General features: G+C 35.0%; 1 protein-coding gene across 2 annotated transcripts in view; it reads left to right on the top strand.

Moving 5' to 3' along the window:
• The first annotated feature begins 5,658 nt into the window (after positions 1 to 5,658).
• The window catches only part of LOC148943426 (U3 small nucleolar ribonucleoprotein IMP4), a 50,740-nt gene continuing 34,728 nt past the window's right edge, over positions 5,659 to 21,670 (top strand). Inside the window, exons 1-2 of one of the 2 annotated variants that reach the window (XM_089100914.1) lie at positions 5,659 to 5,725; positions 19,492 to 19,612. In XM_089100914.1, coding sequence (XP_088957040.1) covers positions 5,717 to 5,725; positions 19,492 to 19,612 — 130 coding nt within the window. In that variant the 5' untranslated portion in view covers positions 5,659 to 5,716. Of the gene's footprint in view, positions 5,817 to 19,491; positions 19,613 to 21,670 lie in introns of both variants that reach the window. The other variant, XM_089100913.1, reaches the window with a different exon arrangement.

Below are 21,670 nucleotides of genomic sequence, written 5' to 3' on the forward strand. Positions count from 1 at the left end.
CTAACCGAAGGAGATCCTTTTAAGCTCTTTTTCAAGCTCCAAAAGGCTCAACTTATGTATTCTGAACAATGAAAAAAAAGAATTCATTCATTGCTTGTGTAGGTTTTTGCATGAAAAGTTAATTTGTTTCTATGTTTTTTCCTGTTAGTTTTTTTTTCTCAGTATATTTGCAAGAAGTGTTGAAAAAATTAATATTCCTGCCCGAAGAAAGCACTTCGAGTCCATATCAAAATTTTTTTGGGTTCAGGTGAATTTTCATCTGCTTTCTGCCTTTTCGTCTTCTTTCTGATATTTCTTTTAACCTTTTAAGGTTTTTTAAATTTGCTTATTTCTATGAAAATTTTAGAATAAGGTTAAAAAAAACTTCGTTCTCTTACTGCTTGTGTAGGATTTTTAAGAAATTAATTTGTTTCTTTTTTTTCTTGTTTTTTTTTTTAGTAAATTTGTTGAAAGTGTAGAAGAGATAAAACCCTGCTAAAGGATTCACTTAGGGTCTATTTCAAACTTCTTTTGGGTTCGAACGATTTTTCATCTTCTTGTTTGTTTTTCCACTTTCTTCAAATTTTTTTCATTATTTTCTCTCTTGGATTTTTATAGGGTCATTTTCAAATTATTATATCTCTAAATATTTTGCTTGTTTTGTTGTTATCATAGTCGTTTCTTTGGACGTCGTCGTTATTACCGAATACCAACAGATATCGAATTGAGCCGTGTTCATTTGGGTTCATAAGTAACGGGTTTCTTACCCCTTGCACAATATTCTACAGCATTCGGCTTTGAATTTTCGAAAATTTTGTTGGATTGAATTTTTGTCTAACAGGCCTTTGGCTACTATTATATTTAGCTCAACAGGCACTCTTTGGAAGTTTTCAAGGCATCATTTAACAGCACATGTCCTCTTTGGCTGCTGTACCATTGGCTCAACAGGCGCTTAATGGCTGTCATGCAACAGTCAATCTATGGCAGTTTTGAACAGCGCAGGCACTTTGGCTGAACAGACACTTTTAGCTGTCATCTAGCAGGCTCTTTTACTAGTATGTACTGAATCACAGATCTCTTGATAAAAGCCAATTCCTGCTACTTAGTTAACTCATGAACAGCGCCAGTAGTAGACATAGTAAGAATCGCCACAGCAAGAGTAGAAGCGGTATAATTGATTGCTGTGGTGCGGATAGTCCCCAAAGCTTTGGTGGCGGTTGTGGTGGGACTGGATGCTTTTGGCCCTTTTATAATATAATGTGCCATTGCCAAGGCCTTATCCAGAGGGGGGGGGTGTTTAGGGGGTTCGACCCCCCCCCCCCTCGAAATGTTTATTTGACTCGTAAAAATTTAACAAAAATGAATATAAACGAATTTTGTATGCGTTTTTTTAGGTTTTATTGTGTAAATCCCCCCCCCAAAAAAAAAAATCTTTGAGTAAAACCCCTCCGAAAGAAAATCCTGGGTACGGCCTTGACCAATGCAATTACTTTTTGATGATTTGCTTTAAATGATTGAGGACCATTCCCTGAATGATCATGAATCGGATAGATGCAACACATCAATATGCACAAGCTTCAGAATGAGAAATCAAATTCCTTTCAGCCACTTTGGGCTCTTTAATTGCAAACACTAAAATCGTGACATAGTTTTGATTTCAGCAAGAAGTAATACATCTACTTTTCAAAGAAAATTATGAAGCCTCAGTTTTGAAACAGGTTATTCGGATAACTTGGCTACCTTGTTCTTGAGGCTCTGCCCATCACATTTCCGCCAAAGAGTTACACTTATTAGATTTACATACCACATTGATCAAAATAGCTCTCTAGAAAAAACAAATCCATTGCATGTGAGACCATAAGAGTATAAAGAGCAAAAAAAGGCAAAAGGATGCGTCCAATCTGCTCTGTCGCTTAAACGAGGCACTAAAACTTGATTTAAGTTGAATGAGCCCTCTCAATGGTCGACGGGGTAAGGTTTAATTTGTTTTCTTTGTGGGAGAATTGACGCATCATTGTAGATGGCACACACAACGAAACGTTAATAAGACGAAGAAACTAATGGCCATAGCGTTTACATAAGTAAAGTGGAAACTACAATAGAATTACTGGCTGGTTCGAAGGGAGTAGGTTCAGTCCCAATCTGGGCTCCACGGTTCAGCAGCCAAATTTTTGGACCTCTTTTAGAATTTGTCCATCGCTTAAAGCCTTGTATTAAGGGAACATGGTTTTGTTCCGACTTAATCAATGAGGAAGGTTTTACATTGTTTTGGCGGAAAGACTAGTCAATTTTAATCGATGAATTATTGACGAAGTAAAATTTTTGCGTCATTACTCCTAAAACATAGATATTTCTCTACAAACTAAAAGTTCATAAATTTTTACCCGAGGGATACAAATATTCATATTTTTCACAAATGTACAAATAGCAAACAAACTATAACTAAACCATAGAGATTAGAGTAGGAGAGCTTTATTTAAATAGAATGTATTTTCCAAGGGCTCCAAATACAGGCAGGAGGCAATAGTCTTCAAATAGATGTTCCCCCATAGATTTTTTGAAAAAAAAACACCTTTTTTGTCAGTTTGATTCATAAAAAAAGAAGCTAAGCCTTACTCAGATTTTAAAGATATTTTTTATAGTCACTAAAGAAAAAAGTCTTAAAAACCCTAGTCCTGACCCGCTTACATTTTTGTGAATTGGCGCCCTTGATATGTTTAATTTGAACACGATATTTTTATTGTTAAAAAAATGTTAGTGCATGTGGCCTTCAGCATTCTTAAGCACTGTTAGTGTCACTTTCATACTAAACGACAAAACTCACCTATCTTTGAACTAAAAAGTTCGAATACTCAAAAAAGAAAATAAAAACGAAGTCATCAACTATCTAGAATTAATATGGTATAACATTTGCCGAAGGTTTTTCTTTTCGGCCAACCGTCTAGGGCTAGACGGAAAGCGGGTCGTCCTCGTCTAGGGTGGGAGGACGTCATAAAGAAAGATTTAAAGGATATGGGAACTTCGTGGGAGGGTGTAAAAAGGGAGGCTTTGAATATATTGGGATGGAGGAGGAGTGTGCATAGCTGTGTTGTTCTCAGGCGGCTTGGTGCTGCGGTGAGTTGTTAGTAGTAGTAGTAGTATTAACATTATACAAAGATTAACATTATTTGATCCCGAATATAAACACTAAGATGGTGACATTAAGACATCATTTTTAAACCCTACACCTTTCTGCTTGAAATTTTACTAGCTGAACTAGATCCAATAATTGGGTTCAGGTCGTAGTCAATGAATTATTTTTGAGGGAGAGAGGGTGATGGATTCCATTGACTGGCTGGTCATTTTTACAACTGTTTTCCCCTTAATAACGAAGTTATGTCCTATTATTCTCTTTTGTAAAAGCACTGAATTTAGAATGGTTAAAGCTTCCTTTGAAAATGTGGCATAAGGAAAATTTGAATCCATGTTCTCGTGGCTATTAAGTAAGCACCCTCCCACTTGGCTGTCATGAAATGTGAAAAAAAACATAAAATCAAATATATTAATTTACTGTCACAGTAAGATATAGAAAATTTGTTTTTAATGAAATATTACCGATCATAATGGTTTGCTAGGATTTTAATTCAAAGAACTTTCAAAAACATCTTGTTGTATTTTAATGACACAAGTTTTTGTAGATGCCAGTATATTTACCCTTATGATGGATATTACTTTCTAATTGATAATATTTATCTTTCATTCATCATAGTCTACGTACTAACATGGACTAGATAAACACTGATATCTTTTTTTTTCCCTGAACTCATAAAACAGAACAAATAATCTTATAAAGCTGGGGAATGTCTCATTCTATAGCAAATTTTAAATTATAATGTTGTTTCTAAGTGTAACAAAACAACTATCGGAGAGAGTCCAGCAATCTATTTGGGTCAATTATACCCCATAATCCGATGTTAAATACAGATTTAAAAAAAGGAATTAAAAAAAAATTAAGCTTTAAGAGTAATATAATAAATACCACACCAAGGGTAAGGATAACAAATTATGCAGATTGCACATTTGGAAACAGCCTCATAGATATAGTTTATTGCAAAAACCGAAGAATTGTAATTTGTTGAAATCAATACCTTACAAGGATTGTGTTCTTAAAGTTACATCCTGAGGAAATATATTTTCTCCCCCTCCAGGGGTTAATTTTTGTCAAAATTCTGGGGGAGGTGCAAAGTTGGAGCCGCTTTTTCTATATTAAATGAAAAAGACCAATTGACAAATTTATAATTTTCTTGATTTATATTTTTCATCTGTCATTCATCATAGTCCACATACTAAACATAATCCCAATTATATGATCCAGGTATAGCGATTTCCGCTAATTTTGACAAACTCTACCCGATATCATCCTTTGAGGCTTGCTTGTATTGTCAATTGAAATGTACTTTACTTCTTTTTTCCAGTATTTTGTTTCTATTTAAGTTACTTCACGAGTTTACAACTTTTGTAACACGTGGGTTAAAATAAAATGTTGCCTTCATTCTTATTTTATGGTGCTCAGAAACATGTGGAAAAATTCAAAGGAAACCCAGGCATTAAGCAAGTTTTGAAACCATTCATAATGATTGTTTTGTCAGTTTCAAAACGATCTTACCCCTTTTACATTTACTAAAAGTGAGTATTTTCAGTCGGTTTATTTATTAATATATCTATCTAAAAATCATACGACAGAGCATCAAAGATATTCCTTGTCGGCAAACTTTCTATATAGGGCCAATCGAAAAGTAGGTCGTCCACGAATTAGTTGGGAGAATGTTGCAAGGAAAGATTTAAGGAAAATACTTTTTAGGAGGTTGTGAAGAGCGGGACTTAAAACAGAATGGAAGGGGAGCATATGTAGTTAATTCAGATTAACTGAAATTTTATTTTGTGTTTTTCAGATGCGAATCAAGATAGAGAATAACAAAAGAAAAACACAATATAAATACTATGTTTCTTAAATATATTCTGTTTTTCCCAACAAGAAAATTTTTTTTGAACAAATATACTACAAAATACAGTTGTAATTAAAAATATCTTGGACCGCACAAGTGATGGCAGTGATGGCACAGTGATGCCAGTGATGGGTATACTGTATAGCACAGTTTATAGAATTATCCAGTAAGTTTATCGCAGATCATTTCTGGTCTTCATTCTCGGTGCGAACAAAAAGCTCCTCCCACTTATTTCTGCATTAGCGGGTTAGTCTGTTTCCGTAAATCAATGAGAAATGGTTACAAAGTGCATTATTCGTAATAGCGGGTTTCCACTTATTTCCGATTATTTCTATTATAACTGTAAGTTTCGCGTCCAAGAGGGTTACAAATTGCATTATTCGTAATAGCGGGTTTCCACTTATTTCTAATTATTTCTACTATAAATCTAAGTCTCACGTCCAAGAAAAATCTGACTTTTCTACCAGTGAAAATATCTGATGTCGCTTATTTTTATATCCGCAAAAGCATTGTCTGGAACATTCGCACCTCGGTCCGAGTTTATATAATGGGTGAGATAGGGCATGATCATACTGCTAATTTTATAAACTGTGCTGTATAGACTATTCAAAGATAATATTTGTATTATAAACACTTTGTCTGTACTTCAGCGGTCTGTGAATCTTTAATCAGCACTACCTGTAAAAGCTGAATCAAGAACTATTCAGAATTAACTTCGATAGAATCATTTTAACTGCAAGGAGAATTTCAAAATGTCAAGTGTGGGTATCTTTCCTGTTTAAAATTTTTGGAATAATATTTAGCATCAGTATAGCGATGCATTTAAGAGGACTGTTTTTTCATAGTAAACAGGTGATGCTCAGCCATTCTGACACTTTTTTTGGTAAATATGTAGTGGTTGGCTAGCCTACTTCTGAAGGAAACTTGGGTATTAGGGTAAAGTTCTACCAAATCATATTATTGAGTTAGGAATAAAGTGAATGCACCATTTGATGCCTTTTTTTATGCTTATTACAAATATAATAATCATTTCTATTGGAAATGAATTTCAGCCCCCCCCCTATATATAGCCTACCTAACTTAACCAAACCTAACCCTGAATTGGCATATATAGGGGGGGGGGGATGAAATTCATTTCATATAGAAATGATTATTATATTCATAATCAACATAAAAAAGGCATCAAATGGTGTAGCCTATTCACTTTAGTCCTAACTCAATAATATGATTTGGTAGAACTTTACCGGTATTAGTGCTACATTCCCACTCTTGAGAAGGAAATATTGGGCTATAAAACTCTGAAAATGGTAAAATTCTACTTTAGCAACTTGGTCAAAATTCAGAATTGTGGCCCCTGATAAGGAGACATGTTAAGAAAACAAATCTTTCTTTAAGATATGTATAATGATCCTAGTTAACATATTATCCAAGGGGAGAACATTTATCATCAAGCCTTTCCTCTAAAAATCCTTCTTTTTCCAGCTTAAAAGAAAAAGTTTCCTAAAACCACCATGCTGAGATTCAATGCTTAAGCCTTTTGAAATTGCTGCCAACTAAGTTGTTTTATAGATAATGTTCATATTGGTCTTTTTAATACTTTTTTTTTTTAATGAGCAGTGGCACAAATACAAAATATTAATAGCAGTGGCAAAAATCAAAATATTGCTATGAATATACATATAAATACAGAGTATATACCCCCACCCCCCTAATGTGCAAATATATAACCAAAATTGCATTCTGAACCTAAATATAACCAAATGAACTGTACCTCAACCCCTAAAAATATCCAAATCATAGTATATATTTGCACATAAGGGGGGTGGGGGCAAAATTCATTTGTGATGTAAATGAAGGTTATATTTAGAATCAGAGTACAATTTTGGTTATATTTGCACATTAGGGAGGTGGGGGTATAATAATTTTTTTTTATGATTGAAAATGGTGAGGCAAAAATAAAAATTAAACAACTATTTCACCACTGCTCATTAAAAAAATACAGGATTACAAAGACAAGCATGAACGCTTTCTATAAAACAACTTATTTGGCAGCTCATAGCAGCAATTTATAGAGGCAATTTCAAAAGACTTAAGCATTGAATCTCAGCATGGTGGTTTTTGGAAACTTTTTCTTTTAAGCTGGAAAAAGAAGGATTTTTAGAGGAAAGACTTCATGATAAAGGTTCTCCCCTTGGATAATATATAAACTAGGATCATTATACATATTTTAAAGTAAGAATTGTTTACCTCCTTATCAGGGGCCACAATTCTAAATTTTTACCAGCAACTTCTGGTTATCTTGGAAAGGGGTTAGGTTAGGAAAATGAAAATTTCAGGGATGGGTCTACAGGCTAAAGTATGGGTAAAATTTGGTAAATGCCAAATCATATTATTGAGTTTTCAAGTGATCAGGCATAGCTTTGTTGACCTCAGTCATATTATTAACTAAAGTGAATATATCACTTGATGCCTTTTTTTATGCTCTTTACAAATAAAATAGGCCTAGTCATTTTTGTCAGGAATGAATTTTAGCCCCCACCCCTATAGGCCTATATACCAATTCAGGGTATGTATTTGTACATTAGGGGGGTGGGGGGAAAGTTTAAACTTGCCTCTCATTTACATCAGAAAAAAATTTACCCCCATGTGCAAATATATACCCTGAATTGGTAAATGTAGGGATGGGGGCTAAAATTCATTTCCAACAAGAATGATCATTATATTTGTAAAGAGCATAAAAAAGACATCAAGTGGTATATTCACTTTAGTTGTAACTCAATAATATGATTTGGTAAATATTTACATAAAATTCTAGTTTAGCTACTTTTTGCTATCTTGGATAGGGGTTAGGTTAGGAAAATGAAGCTTTAGGGTAAATTTTTTTTATTCATATTATTGACTTATGAATAAAGTTAACATACCACTCAATGCCTTTTTTTATGCTCTTTCCAAATATAATAGACTAATCATTTCATTCAGAAATGAATTTTACCCCCACCCCTCTATAAACCAATTCAGGGTATATATTTGCACATTAGGGGGGTGAAGGTAAATTTTATTTCTGATGTAAATGAGAGGTAAGTTTAAACTTTCCCCTCACATACCCTGCCCCCCAATGGGCAAATATATACCCTGAATTGGTATATAAAGGTGTATAAAGGGGGGTAAAATTCAATTCTGACAAAAACAATTATTATATTTGGAAGGAGCATAAAAAAGGCATCAAGTGGAATGTTTACTTCATCCATAAGTCAATAATATGAATAAGAAAAAAATTACCACTTTCAGTAATGAGTCCAGGGCCAAAAACATACCCTGGGATAGGTATTATTAAACTTCTTTGTTAACCTTCTTCTGATTTCTAAGTCTTAGAAATTTGAGTATTTGGTCCTAGGAAGGTATTTTGAAATACCTACCTCCACTCCTCCTCCCTCTACATGACAGGTCTTGACCTATTGAAATTTTGACAGAACAATATTTTACCTTAATTTTTAGTTATCAGTTTCTTTTTCTGTGGTTTTAGTTCTGAAAATGGAATTCCTGTTATTTGAGTAGAATTTTAAGCCATATCAAGGTTTTTTTTTCAAAATTTAGGAAATGTATTTGCATATCTTTAAAACCTTATAAATTGGGATTAAGCAAAGTTGCGAAGCTGAAAACAATTATGTTGTACTTTACTTAAGCAGAAAATCTATTTTGCAAGGTTTCACTTTTACAATACACAGCTTTTTAAAGGTCAGGACACTCTAGAGGGAGAAGGAGTGGAGATAGGTACTTCAATACTTTCCCAGGACATACTTTAGCCTGTAGACCCATCCCTGAAAGTTTCATGTTCCTAACATAACCCCTTTCCAAGATAGCAAAAAGTAGCTAAACTAGGTTTTTACCAAAGTTATATTTTGAGCTCTTAAAGGGGCCCTAAAAAGTAAATTATTACCTTGTTGAAAGTTTAGACTTTATTTTATAGCCTAAGTTAAAAACACAATTCAACAATTGAATTCATGAGGCTAATTTAAAGTAATATATCCCAAAGGCACTGATTCATTCTTTCAAAATGCACACAATCTAATTCAATAAGCATTTGAGCTTACAAAATCCATTCTAATATCCAATATTTCCCTGTATTCAAGGGAAATATTTATTTGCAATAAATGAGTACAAGGGGAATGAGTTTTCTGTGCAATAAATTTTACTATAGTAGAACAAAAGCAAACAGAAAAATTTAGTAAATAATAACCAGTTGCCATCCTTCTGCAAAAGTCATGGAAAAGAAGCAAAATTACACAATGCTTCAAATAAGAAATCTGTAAACTAGAAAAAATTATTAAAACTTAAATAAATATATATAAAGCAAAGAAGAAATAAATAAAAAATTGAAACATACTTATGTTGATGCAGCTACAAATACTTAGAGATTAAAGCCAGCTTCAGGATCTCCTCATCTGAATCATCAGTTGGTTTTATCCAGCTAATATAACCATGCCAGTATTTTTCTACACCTTCTTCTGTTTACATTCTTTCTAATATAATTGTTTACTTTTTTCTGTTGCACACAGAACACATATCCTTTTCTACACATTTCTGAAAAATGTCTAATATTTAAGGATAATAAATATTAAAGGCCGAGTCATGATGTAGGTAATAATGCTCCTAAACTAATGAATCAAATAAAGAAAGTTATCCTCAAAATTATTGACTTGTTCCTTTTATATAAATTCACAGGATTCATCCTATTGCTAGCAAGTATGATTTGAGGTAATAATATCTATAAATCAAATTTTGATGGAATTGTATTGTTATAAATTGGTGTCTTTGGAGTAAATTAACTAATGGTATGTCTTTAACCAAACCCATTTCTAGTGTTAAAGACTTTTTTCTGGGTACACAAAAAGATACCTTTGGGACCCTTTTAAGAGCTCTAGATATAATTTGCCCCAGAAGCAATTATTGGATTTTGGAAAGAACACTAAATAGGCAAGTGATGTATGTATTTTCATCCTAGCTAAGTTATGTGAAAATGTAAATATTTACCTAAAATCTACCCCCACAATGGTATAAATATATGCCCCAAATTATATATATACAATGAAATTTCTGTATGCTGAATTTGCTGTTTCAACAACCAGGACCAACCACACTGTTGTTCTTGATCTGTTTAAAATAGGTTTCTCTGTTTACACTCAAAGATAATTAGGCCAGTCTGAGTGAGGTAAACTACTATGCAAGTATATTTTAACTAAACATTTAATATATAGGGTTGGTTAGGTTTGGTTTAATATTTAATATAATGGGTATTGGGCAGACTGCTTTCCATAATTTTCTGTTGTAGTTTCCATAATTTTGTTACTAAAGTACTATATTTTCATCATATTTTGGGATATCTCATTATGATTAAACTAATTTCACTTCTTGAGTTTGGTTGGTATAATATGTAAGTACCTGCTGTTCTATTGCTGGTTTGCCATTAAATCAATTTGAAAGAAAAAAGTAAAGCATGAAAAATTCATTGTACTCATGATAAAATATAGATTTATTACCTGCCAAAACTGTACAACATACAATGGGTAGCAGAGTATAAGACATTAATAATAAAAAAAGACAAACAACAGGTTATGGTTATGATTTATACAAAAAAAAGGCTAACTCAACAGTCTGTCCCTGAAGAGTTATCTAAGGTTGATCTAGAGTCAGGACTCTTTCATAGAAATTTGCTACCATGGTAAGAACTGCCAAAGCAGGGTCTATCAGTCTGGATCTACTGACTAAATACCAGTTTTGGACCATAGTGGAAACTTAAGTAAATGCTTTGCATATTTAAAATGAATTGTATGCAGTGTTTTCTTCTCTGTCTGTGTAGGCTATTAATATTTTTAAAGGGGATGGACCCACTATCACTGGATCAAGGCTCAGGCCTTTAAGGCCCACTGCCTCGCCACCCCAAAACTATGCTCCATTTGGGGTTGGGGGGGGGGGGGCAATGATAGAATGGCCTCCCTACCCTTGCCATATATTTTACCAGCTCTTGGACTTACCCTTCCCTTACTATATCCTCCAGCTTAACTATAACATTATGAAACGTCTGAAACCAGTGTCTAATCCTAGCTGGATATTCCTCCATTTAATGCTTTCTTGTTTCCACAATCGCCATCTTGCACTTCAGGCATATTAGGGATTGAGCCTACCCTATCTGGGAAAGATATTTCCTTAAATTTCAAATTGCTATTATGGCTTCTATAACCATTCTTGTCTCAGATCTTTTCAGTCATAGAAAATATTTAGTCAGGGTGGGTTTAAACTTTGGGAGTGATTCTTTTGTTTCCTTACATCCCACCTTCCTATGCCAATTTTGTTCTACTACCTCAGTGCTCCTACTCCTCACTGCTGCCTTCCAGCAACTCTGACAAATTTGGATGAATGGTTCTGAATCATTGTATCTCAATGACATCCTATTCTTAGCTACTTTATCTGCCATCTCATTACCATCTATTCCAGAGTGCCCTGGGACCCACATCAGCATAATTTGGTCTCCTTTGGATGTTAAGCTATTTAGAGCCTTTAGTATTCCAATTCTTTCCCTTGCTGGCTCTTTACATTCTGAAGAGCCTTGTGGCATGCTTGATTGTCAGTTACAATACATAGATTGTGAATATTTCATCCTAAAAAACTGTAGCAAATTTTCCCAGGTGATAACTATATACCTCCTTTTCCACATCAGTAAAACTTACCCTGCAGATATTCTTTATGAACAGTCCTCTATTTCTTGATTCCCTTTAGCCCTACAACTACCTGTTAATTTTAGAGCACATAGGAATTCTATTTCTGAATAAATTTATTAAGTTTTGCTTCCTCCATGGCAATTTCTATGGTTTCACAATCAGTATTATGAAAAGCTCCTTTGATGTCAAGGAATATGCCTAAGGTGTATATTTACATTCTAAGGCCTGCTCTACCCACCCTACCAATTGGTGAACCAGTGCACCTGTAGAGCCTCCTATCTTAAATCTGATTGCCTATTGGATATTTTGTTTTTTGTCTTCAGATTACTTATCTGAATATAATAGGTTTATTTTCTAAATATAATATAGTAGGTTTATATATATATAACATAAATATAATAGATTTGTATTTTCTCTCATCCTTTCTAGAGCATTATGGGGTATACCCTATCAGCCCTAAGGGCTTCATATGGTTGAAAGTCATCCATGGCTTCTTTGACCCATTCCTCCCTTACAATTTGGGATGCCAGCTCCTCCTGCGTATTTGGGTTTATAAAATAAGCTGGCATAAGGCTATTTTCTTCAGGATCATTAACATGTATTTTAATCATGGAGTATAAGGTTTCTTTCTGGTCTGCTGTAAGAGTGCCATCTACTATTGTTACACTTCCTAGGTGTGCCTGTGGTCTGTCTTTAGAATCTTTAGTAGTATACTACTAGCTTCATCTGACTTTATACTTTCACAAAAAGCCCTCTATAAGGTTCTCTTTGTTTTTATTTCCTTTTACAAGAGTTTTTAACCTTCTGAGTAAGCATCCCAGTCTTTGGGATTGTTTGTTTGGATAGCTATGCTTAGCAGCCTTTGAGTCAGTTTTCTTCTTTGAGTTAATTATAAAATCCACCAGGCAGGGCCGTATCCAGGATTTTTGTTCAGGGGGGGTTTTACTAATTTTTGACTTTTTTTTGGGGGGGGGGTTATTAATTTTTTACTCAGTTTTCGACTAATTTTACTGATTTTTACCTAGGTTTTACTAATTTTCGACTTATTTTCGAGTCGGTCAAAAATTTCAGGGGGGGGTTCAAACCGGGTAACCCCCCCCCCTGGATACGGCCTTGCCACCAGGCATTAGCAAGGTCTCCCTCCTTAATAAGTGTTTGAGGGGTTGCCTGTTTAAATGCACTGTTCATGCTTTCAGTACACTTAATCTTCATCAGTCACTCCAAGGCTGGGAGGCAGATTGGCAATTTTGTTACTTGACTATTGGTGTGCCATTTTGTTTTTCTTATATCCCTCGGAAGTTCCCTTTGTTGTTGCAGTACCGTATGTCTATTTTGAATATTATTATTTAATGGCCAGATAATGATGGAAGATTCCTCACATTCCATTACTTTACCAGACTCTCATGATGTGATGAGATTATTGTAAGATTCAAAACTTCTCTTCTTCCTCTTGTTATGAAAGTAGGGCTCAAGCCCTGGTTGCACCAAGCAAGGTCTTCCCTTTCTAGGTAATTCAGAAGCTCAAGTCCCCTTCCATCTGTATTGGTGCTTCCCCATGGTGTATGATGTGCATTTGCATCATAGGCAGCACACTAGTGCTGCCTAAGTAAAGAACAATGTGGCCACAAGGTGTTTTTTTTTCTTTTTCTTTCTTCAACAGGCACTTTGTATTGAAGAAGTTGTTGTAGAAACTTCGAAAAGGGTTCATTCGATTGGAAATTGGGGTGGTTAGTGCCCTTTTAAATAGTCAAAAGTGATTGGAGGGCAACTAGCCCCCCCCCCCCATGCCCATCATTCCCCCAAACACATTCAATCAAAATTTTGAGATAGCTATTTTATTCAGCATAGTTAATTTCCTGATAGAAAATACCTTTTTGAGGAGGACACTCCCCCACAACCCTTGGGGCAAGGATTTTAACTTATACCTTGAGGGCATATAAGAACAATGTTGGCATAATATACCATATATTATTTTTTTAATTTAGAGCAGGGCACTTCATATGGAAGGGGTCGTCGTAGAGACTTCAAAAGGGGCTCCTTCGACTGAAAATCGAGAGTTCTAGGGCCCTTTTTAATAGTCAAAAGTGATTGGAGGGTAACTAGCCCCCCTCCATGCCCATCATTCCCCCAAACACATCCAATCAAAATTTCAAGATAGCCATTTTGTTCAACATAGTTGATTTTCAAATAGAAAATGTGTTTTTGTGGAGGACACTCCCCCATAACCCTCAGGGCAAGGGTTTTAAGTTATGTCTGGGGGCATATAATGTTTTTATAGAAGGCATTGTTGTAGAAACTTCAAAACAGGCTCATTCAATTGAAAATTCAAAGGGCTAATACCCTTTTTAATAGTCAAAAGTGATTGGAGGGCAACTAGCCCCCTCCCCCCCCTCCCACGCCCATCATTCCCCCAAACACATCCAATCAAAATTTTGAGATAGCCAATTTGTTCAGCGTAGTGGATTTCCAGATACAAAATATGTTTTTGAGGAGGACACTCCCCCACTACCCTCAGGGCAAGGGTTTTAAGTTATGCCCTGGGGGCATATAAGGTTTTTATAGAAGGCATTGTCATAGAAACTTCAAAACAGGCTCATTCGATTGGAAATTCAAAGGGTTACCATCATTCCCCCAAACACATCCAATCAAAATTTTGAGATAACCATTTTGTTCAGTATAGTTGATTTCCAGATATAAATCATTTTTTTGAGGAGGACACTCCCCTACTACCCACAGGGCATAGCTTTTAAGCTATGCCGTTGGGGCATATAAGAACGATGTTGGCACAGTGTACTATGTATTATTTTTTTCCTTTAGAGCTGGGCACTTCATATGGAAGTGGTCGTTGTAGAAACTTCAAAAGGGGCTCATTCAATTAGAAATTGAGAGTTCTAGTGCCCTTTATAATAGTCGAAAGTAATTGGAGGGCAACTAGCCCCCCCCCCACACCCATCATTCCCCAGAACACATCCAATTAAAATTTTGAGATAGCCATTTTGGTCAGCAAAGTTGATTCCCAGATAGAAAATATGTTTTTGAGGAGGACACTCCCCCCCCAACTCTCAGGGCAAGGGTTTTAAGTTATGCCCTGGGGGCATATAAGTTTTTTTTTTATAGAAGGCGTTGTCATAGAAACTTCAAAACAGCCTCATTCGATTGGAAATTTGAAGGGCTAGTACCCTTTTTAATAGTTGAAAGTGATTGGGGGGCAACAATCCCCCCCACGCCCATCATTCCTCCAAACACATCCAATCAAAATTTTGAGATAGCCGTTTTGTTCAGCATAGCTGATTTCCAGATAGAAAATATGTTTTTGAGGAGGACACTCCCCCACAATCCTCAGGGCAAGGGTTTTAAGTTATGCCCTGGGGGCATATAAGTTTTTTTTATAGAAAGTGTTGTCATAGAAACTTCAAAAAAGGCTCATTCGATTTGAAATTCAAAAGGCTAGTGCCCTTTTTAATAGTCGAAAGTGACTATTTGACTATTTTCCAAAACACATCCAATCAAAATTTTGAGATAGCTATTTTGTTCAACGTAGTTGAACGTTCTGGAAATTAGGTGTTTTGGGATGATAACCCCCTCAGAGCCCTCAGTGCAAGGGTTGTAAGTTATGACCCGGGGGCATATAAGGTTTATATAGAAAGTTGTTGTAATAAATCTTAGGCAGCAGGATCGCGCTGCCTAAGCAAAGAATGGGGACACTCGAGAACTAGACAAGAAACGGGGACTAAGTAAAGAGGAGGACACTCCCCCACAACCCTGTGGGCAAGGGTTTTTAAGTTATGCCCTGGGGGCATATAAGAACGATGTTGGTACAATGTATTATTTTAATTTTTCCTTTAGAGCAGGGCACTTCGTATCAAAGAAGTTGTCGTAGAAACTTCGAAAAGCTCTCATTCAATTGGAAATTGGAGTGGCTTGTGCCCTTTCTAATAGTCGAAAGTGATTGGAAGGCGACTAACACCCCTCTCACGCCCACCATTTCCCCAAACACATCGAATCAAAATTTTTGAGATAGCCATGTTGTTTAACGTAGATGAAAGTTCTGGAAATTCGGTCTTAGAGGATGACAACCACCCTAACAGACCTTAGGGTAAGGGTTGTAATTTATGCCCTGGGGGCATATAAATTGTTTATAGAAAGCGTTGTCGTTTCCAAAAGGGCTTATTCGATTGGAAATCAAAAGGCCTAGTGACCTTTTTAATAGTCGAAAGTGATTAGAAGGCTTGACATTTTTATAGTAAAGATCGAAGTGGGTATAATGTATTATTTTTTGTATTTGTTGTTGTTTAGACCAGGGCATGTCGTATTGAAGGAGCTGTCATGGGAACTTCGAAAAGGGCTCATTTGATTGAAAATAGAAAGGGCTGATGCCCTTTTGAATAGTTGAAAGTGATTTGAGGGCAACTAATCCTCCTTCCATTCCCACCCTCCCTTTTCTGCTGTTAAAATTTAACCAAATCAAAATAGCGTAAGTGTATCCAAGCTATCAAAGAAAGTAAACAGATGTTTTTTTCAAATGGTATCAAGTTTTCCATAACAGGTCAACTGAGGAGGTATGAAACTAAATTAAACAGTACTATTTGTGTCCAGATTTTTAAAAGGGTGTACATTGTTACAAATTGCTGAAATTTTTTCTCCAACATACAAATAGCAGGCCAAACTATAAAGTCTTAAAAAAACAAAAAGATTTAAAGTATTATTTTCTTTTTCCCTGAAAAGACTCTGTCAATACAAAACGAACAGAAATTAATTTAAAAAACTTTCCACAAAATAAGTTTTTCAAAAAAAAGTAAAGAACTCCATTAAACAAAAAACGAGCAAAAATAAAATCAAATAATCTACCAAGCGTGTAATTACTACAAATCAGCATCGATAAATAAATGAATCCCACAACGAACAGAAATTCCAATAATTAACCGAGTCAAACTCAAAACGAGCATAAATTAGCATAAGTTGGGAAAACCCCTATTGCTTCCCAAGGCCAGAACAAAATTTGCACTTTACTGAAAAAATACAAATGAATGTGCATTGTCAGTTTAATATACATATAGGCTACTGATATTTAGTAATAAAAATGTTAATATTATTTGATTTATTAAAGTTATAAAAGTAAAAACATTTATATTTTATCATTAAAGTGCAAATTTTGTTCTGGCCTTGGGAAGGCATAGGGGTTTTCCGCCCAACTTATGTTAATTTCTGCTGGTGTTGAGTTTCACTCGGTGGATTATTGGAATCCACCGAGTCTATCAGTTTTGATCAGTTTTATCAGAATCAGTTTCGAGCACATTAAATGCATGACCAACATAATCATGTTCTACCTTTATTGCACTAAAACAACTCTTTATTCTGTTTATTGTTCTACTAATATTTGCAATATTATCAGCATAACCTAATTGTACAGTGTGCCAAAAAATATGAACACATAAGCTTAATTGAGATGCCCAAAGTTCCAAGGCCTCAGCACTGGGGGGGGGTCCCTTCCCTCCTAGCTGCACTCCCGCAAGAACCTATGACCTATGAGTTAATTTATTGAGAAATATATTATTGTGGCTATAAATAGGGGTAGAGTATATTGTCAGAAAAACAACCATGATCTTTAGAAATAGTATAAGATAAGGAATCACCTAATGTTTTGTTTTTTAACACATTTCCTTCAGAAGTGACCAACACCTATACGTTTTTACCGTTTTTATTTAAACAGGCTCTTCAACATAAACCCCCTGACCTGTTTTGGATTTTTGATAGCACATTTGTGTAGACTACAATGTAGTAAAGTTTTTTTTAAATAATTAAACTTTAAAAAAAAAGTTACCCTCATGTCCTAGCCTGTTTAAATACAGTTATCCTGCTTGATAACACTTGCCTTAGGTTAAAATAGATACTTCGATTGCTGAACTCCATTATTTAGATACTTCGTTTGGTAAATTTGCTGTGGTTGACCACATTTATAGGAAACATACTAGTAAAATAAAAGTAGTACCATTGAGGTCCTAATTTCATGTTTGTTCCAAATATCCTGGTCACTTTTCTGGCAATCCCCCTCCCTTCTCTGATGGTCCCAGATATAGCCCAAGGCAGGGATGAATCTAAAGGATTTTTTTTTTTAGGGGGGGGCAATGTGACAAGGGTGCCAATAAGCCATTTCTTGGGGGGCAATGTGACAAGGGCACCAATAATTAAACAAATGACAAATTTATTTTAAAGAAGAGGGAACAACAGAAAAATAAACAAGGAATTAAGGCGCTAGAAAAAATTTGAGGGAGGGGGGGGCTCAGGGTCACCCTGGATCTGCGAGTGGCCCAAGGATATATATAAAACAATGAAAATTTTACTTTATAATTATTACCTATTATATTATTACCTTTATATTATTTATAATTATTACCTATTATTTATAATTATTACCTATTATATTATTACCTTTATAATATATTACCTAATTATTTATAATAGGTAAAATTTTACTTTATTCTATTAATTAGATTTTCATGTTTCCTTCCATTGTTATCCACATTCTTAAATCATTAAATGGGGAAGTTGGGGAAATCATTAAAAGGGGAAGTTCTCCCCTTTATGCACAAACTGAGCCAAGTTTCCCACTTTCAGCTGCAGATTTTGGCTGGGGTTGCTTGTTATATCAGTAGTGCTCCCTTTTCCCCTACTTTTTTTTAACTAAAAATTTGTGGACATGTATGCTTAATGAGATTTTAAATCTGTAATGAGAGTAAGATAATGGTAAAAAGCCTTTGACATCACTGTCTTCCTCCCTAAATTACTCTCAGTTTTCCATTGATATGTGGATTTTTTCCACCAATTTGCTTGTTTATGGTGGATGACATGCTATTTTTAATCAATAATGTATTTTCTATACTTTTCTGGTTTGTCTGACATTTTGTATCTAGAGCAAGCTGATGACCTTCTTGTTGTCAGCAGAAGTAAAGAGTGGCCTAATCGAGACTGTCAGTTGTATTTATGGATTATTTTTTGAATTGATATTTGTTTAAATGCTAATAAGTGCGAGTTCTTAATTTTGGCTCTTTGCCTCTTTTACTTTTGTATCTTGCATGTAAATTGTTTTCGGGCCTCTGCAACACCATTTAGGTCATTGAAAATCAATATTAGGCTACTAAAATAGGTTTACTCTTGTATATATTTGCTCCTCATGTTAACTGATGTTGCTGATGGAAATAGATTTCTGGTATCAAGGTTCTCATGAAGTATTGTAGCAACTGTGTTATTTGGGTAAAGATTAAGGAGAAACATAATTAAAATTTTTTATCAGATTGGACTTGAACCTTCCAAATATAAAACACAGATCCTAGTTACTAATCACTACCCCAGATCCAGTAGGGCCTTGTTGTAGATGCAGGTAGCTGGAATATACCCTTTCTCCAAAAAGGCTCAATCAAGTGCAGGCTTACCTGTAGTTCTTGACCAGGTTTTGGTGGATGAAATGTGGCAGCTTGTCTACAGAGATCAGGTACTAATTATGAGATCTTGACTTTGAAATTAGGTAGCTAGGATATTTGGGTTCTGAACTGAATGTACACTTTTCAATAGTTCAATATTATTTGGTATCTGTGGAGAATCCATGAGTCATGTTGTAATAGGTCATTTTATTCAAGTTAGTAACTAAGATATGTGGACTTTGAAGAAAATGTGTGCTTTTCAACATTTATATTCATCATTATTTGGAATTCAGGAATGTAAATGAACCAGATTGTAATGGATCATTGATTGAAAGTAAGTAAATAGGATGTGTGAATTTTGAAAGCAAGATGTAAGCTAGATTTTCTTTTCAGAGTTGGCCACAGTTGAGAAGGCAAGCAAGACTGAGAAGGGAATATGTATATCGTAAGGCTATTGAGGAAAGAACTAGGACGATACAAGAGAAAAAAGATCGCCTAAAACGAGCCTTTGAAGGTACTGATTTGTAATGTGTACATCCAGGTTTAGTTTGTATACATTTGTCCCTGTACCTCCATGTTTACTTCAGATCAGAGAGAATTTTCTGTACTTTCTGTCTCTTCCTTTCGGTGGCTTGGTATTACTGTTTCTAATTCTCTAACTCTTTTCCGTAAACAGATTGTTGCTGATGCAGTAAGAAAAATTCAGTTCAGTTATTTAAAAATTGTAGCAAACCGTGGAAAATATAGCAGAAGATTTCTTGGGCGCTTATTCTCGACTTTTTCCAATCGTTCTGTACTTTATTTGTCTGGTGTAAAGGATTTGAAAAAGATTAAAGTTACATATTTCCAATTTTTCAAATTTCTTCTTTCTCTGCCGCCATGGACTAGAAATCGGTATGTAGTTAAAAATTATTATGTTACGGATGTAACTCAAAAGCTCGGTGACCTACAAAAAGCTTTTTGTAGATGCATTTTGTAACATTGGCCCTGTCCATGATCTTTTACAGTTTTTTTCTTAGTAGAAATAAATTGCTAGTGTTTTGATGCTCTTTTTTATTTTATTTTTTTTATTTTTTATTATTATCCATATACTCCACTTGTACTACTTGTTCTCTTGTACTTGTGGGTAATAAACGATTAAATTGAATTGAATAGTAGATCTAAGATAGATTAAGGAGGAAGACAATATTTTATTTTAATGTCCTTGGTACTTGTGCTGCTAAACTATTTGAAGTTCATAATATGCGCATCCTCATATGCATCACATTATAGGTAGTTTTGCTAGTTTAGATGTAGCTAACTAAAACTATCTTTTTGAGGTAGATCTTGGACGCATTTCACAGGGAGCATCTAATTAGAATAAACAAACTTCTAAAATTTTGATTTTTCTTCTGTTGGAATCCATATTTCATAGAATCGTATTTTATCGAAATATCTGAGATTTTGTACTTTTATATGGTCTTCCAAAAATTTACGAGAGAGTCCTTGGAATTTCTTAATAGATATTGTTCCCTCTTCTTGGTGAAGATGTAATTAATGCATGTATGTGTTTCATTAAAAATGTAGCTGTGTATAGAAACCATCTTACACTTAATATTTCTCGGCATCCTTTAACTCCAAACCTTTCTAAGGTGGCAGAAACATGTATAAGCCATGTGTTCCTGGATGTCTGTACTTCCTTCGACCTGTATCAGTACGGATGTCTGAAAGGCAGCAGCACTGCGGTTTACTTAGTGCGCTTGTTTTACTTCACTGTCAAGTATCCATATTCGTCGTTCAATGGCAGTCATAAATTTATGCGCTATGGTGCAGAATGTTTTGCACTATGCACTATGGTTTTGCACTATGGTGCATTACGCACTAAGGTGCAGAAAGTTGGAAAATGGGGACTGGGAGGTTATTACACCCCTGCTCCATAGAAAATTACGGCCCTGATCAAAGGGTAAGTAGGATTCAGATTTTTTTCGGGGGCAGGGGGGTCCAACTGCAGAGAACATCTTTTTTTTAGTATTGCCTGGTTGACAATATACCTTGTTTTCGAAACCTCTAACTTGAAAAAGTTACACTTCTTTACTTATTTTTTACAGTTCTGGCGAATAAATTTATATACTATGGTGCAGACAAGCATATTCTCCTTTAGTGATGATTGTTTTACAGAACTGATATCCTTTTTCCAGGAGTTAATGACTCAAAATGGTCTGAGCTTACAAGTGCTACCCCTCAGCGCATCTTTCTGGCTTTGAAAACAGTCTTAACCTAGTAAACAGCGTGTCAATTCTCCTGGGTTATCTCGTTGACAATTTCCAGTCAATTCTCAGTTCTCTGGTTCTCTGATTAACACCTTTAAAGAGCAATGCGCTATTTATAGTCTTCGAATCAACGAAAATCTTTCGAGTCAATCCTGTCAAGAGAGATTTTATGGGTCCTTCTGGCTGCTTCGCCATATTCATATGAATCTTCAGTCGTACTTATCGAAGTCACGTTTAACGTTGTCAGTCGTGCTTCAGTCACGTTTAACGTTGAATGCTCTTTTAGCGCTCATATTGAGACAATCTGCGCGATGCGCTCTATT

This window comes from Artemia sp. Qi Xiang Cuo, chromosome 15 (assembly GCF_049724085.1).
Source record: "Artemia sp. Qi Xiang Cuo chromosome 15, ASM4972408v1, whole genome shotgun sequence".
NCBI lineage: Eukaryota > Metazoa > Arthropoda > Branchiopoda > Anostraca > Artemiidae > Artemia > Artemia sp. Qi Xiang Cuo.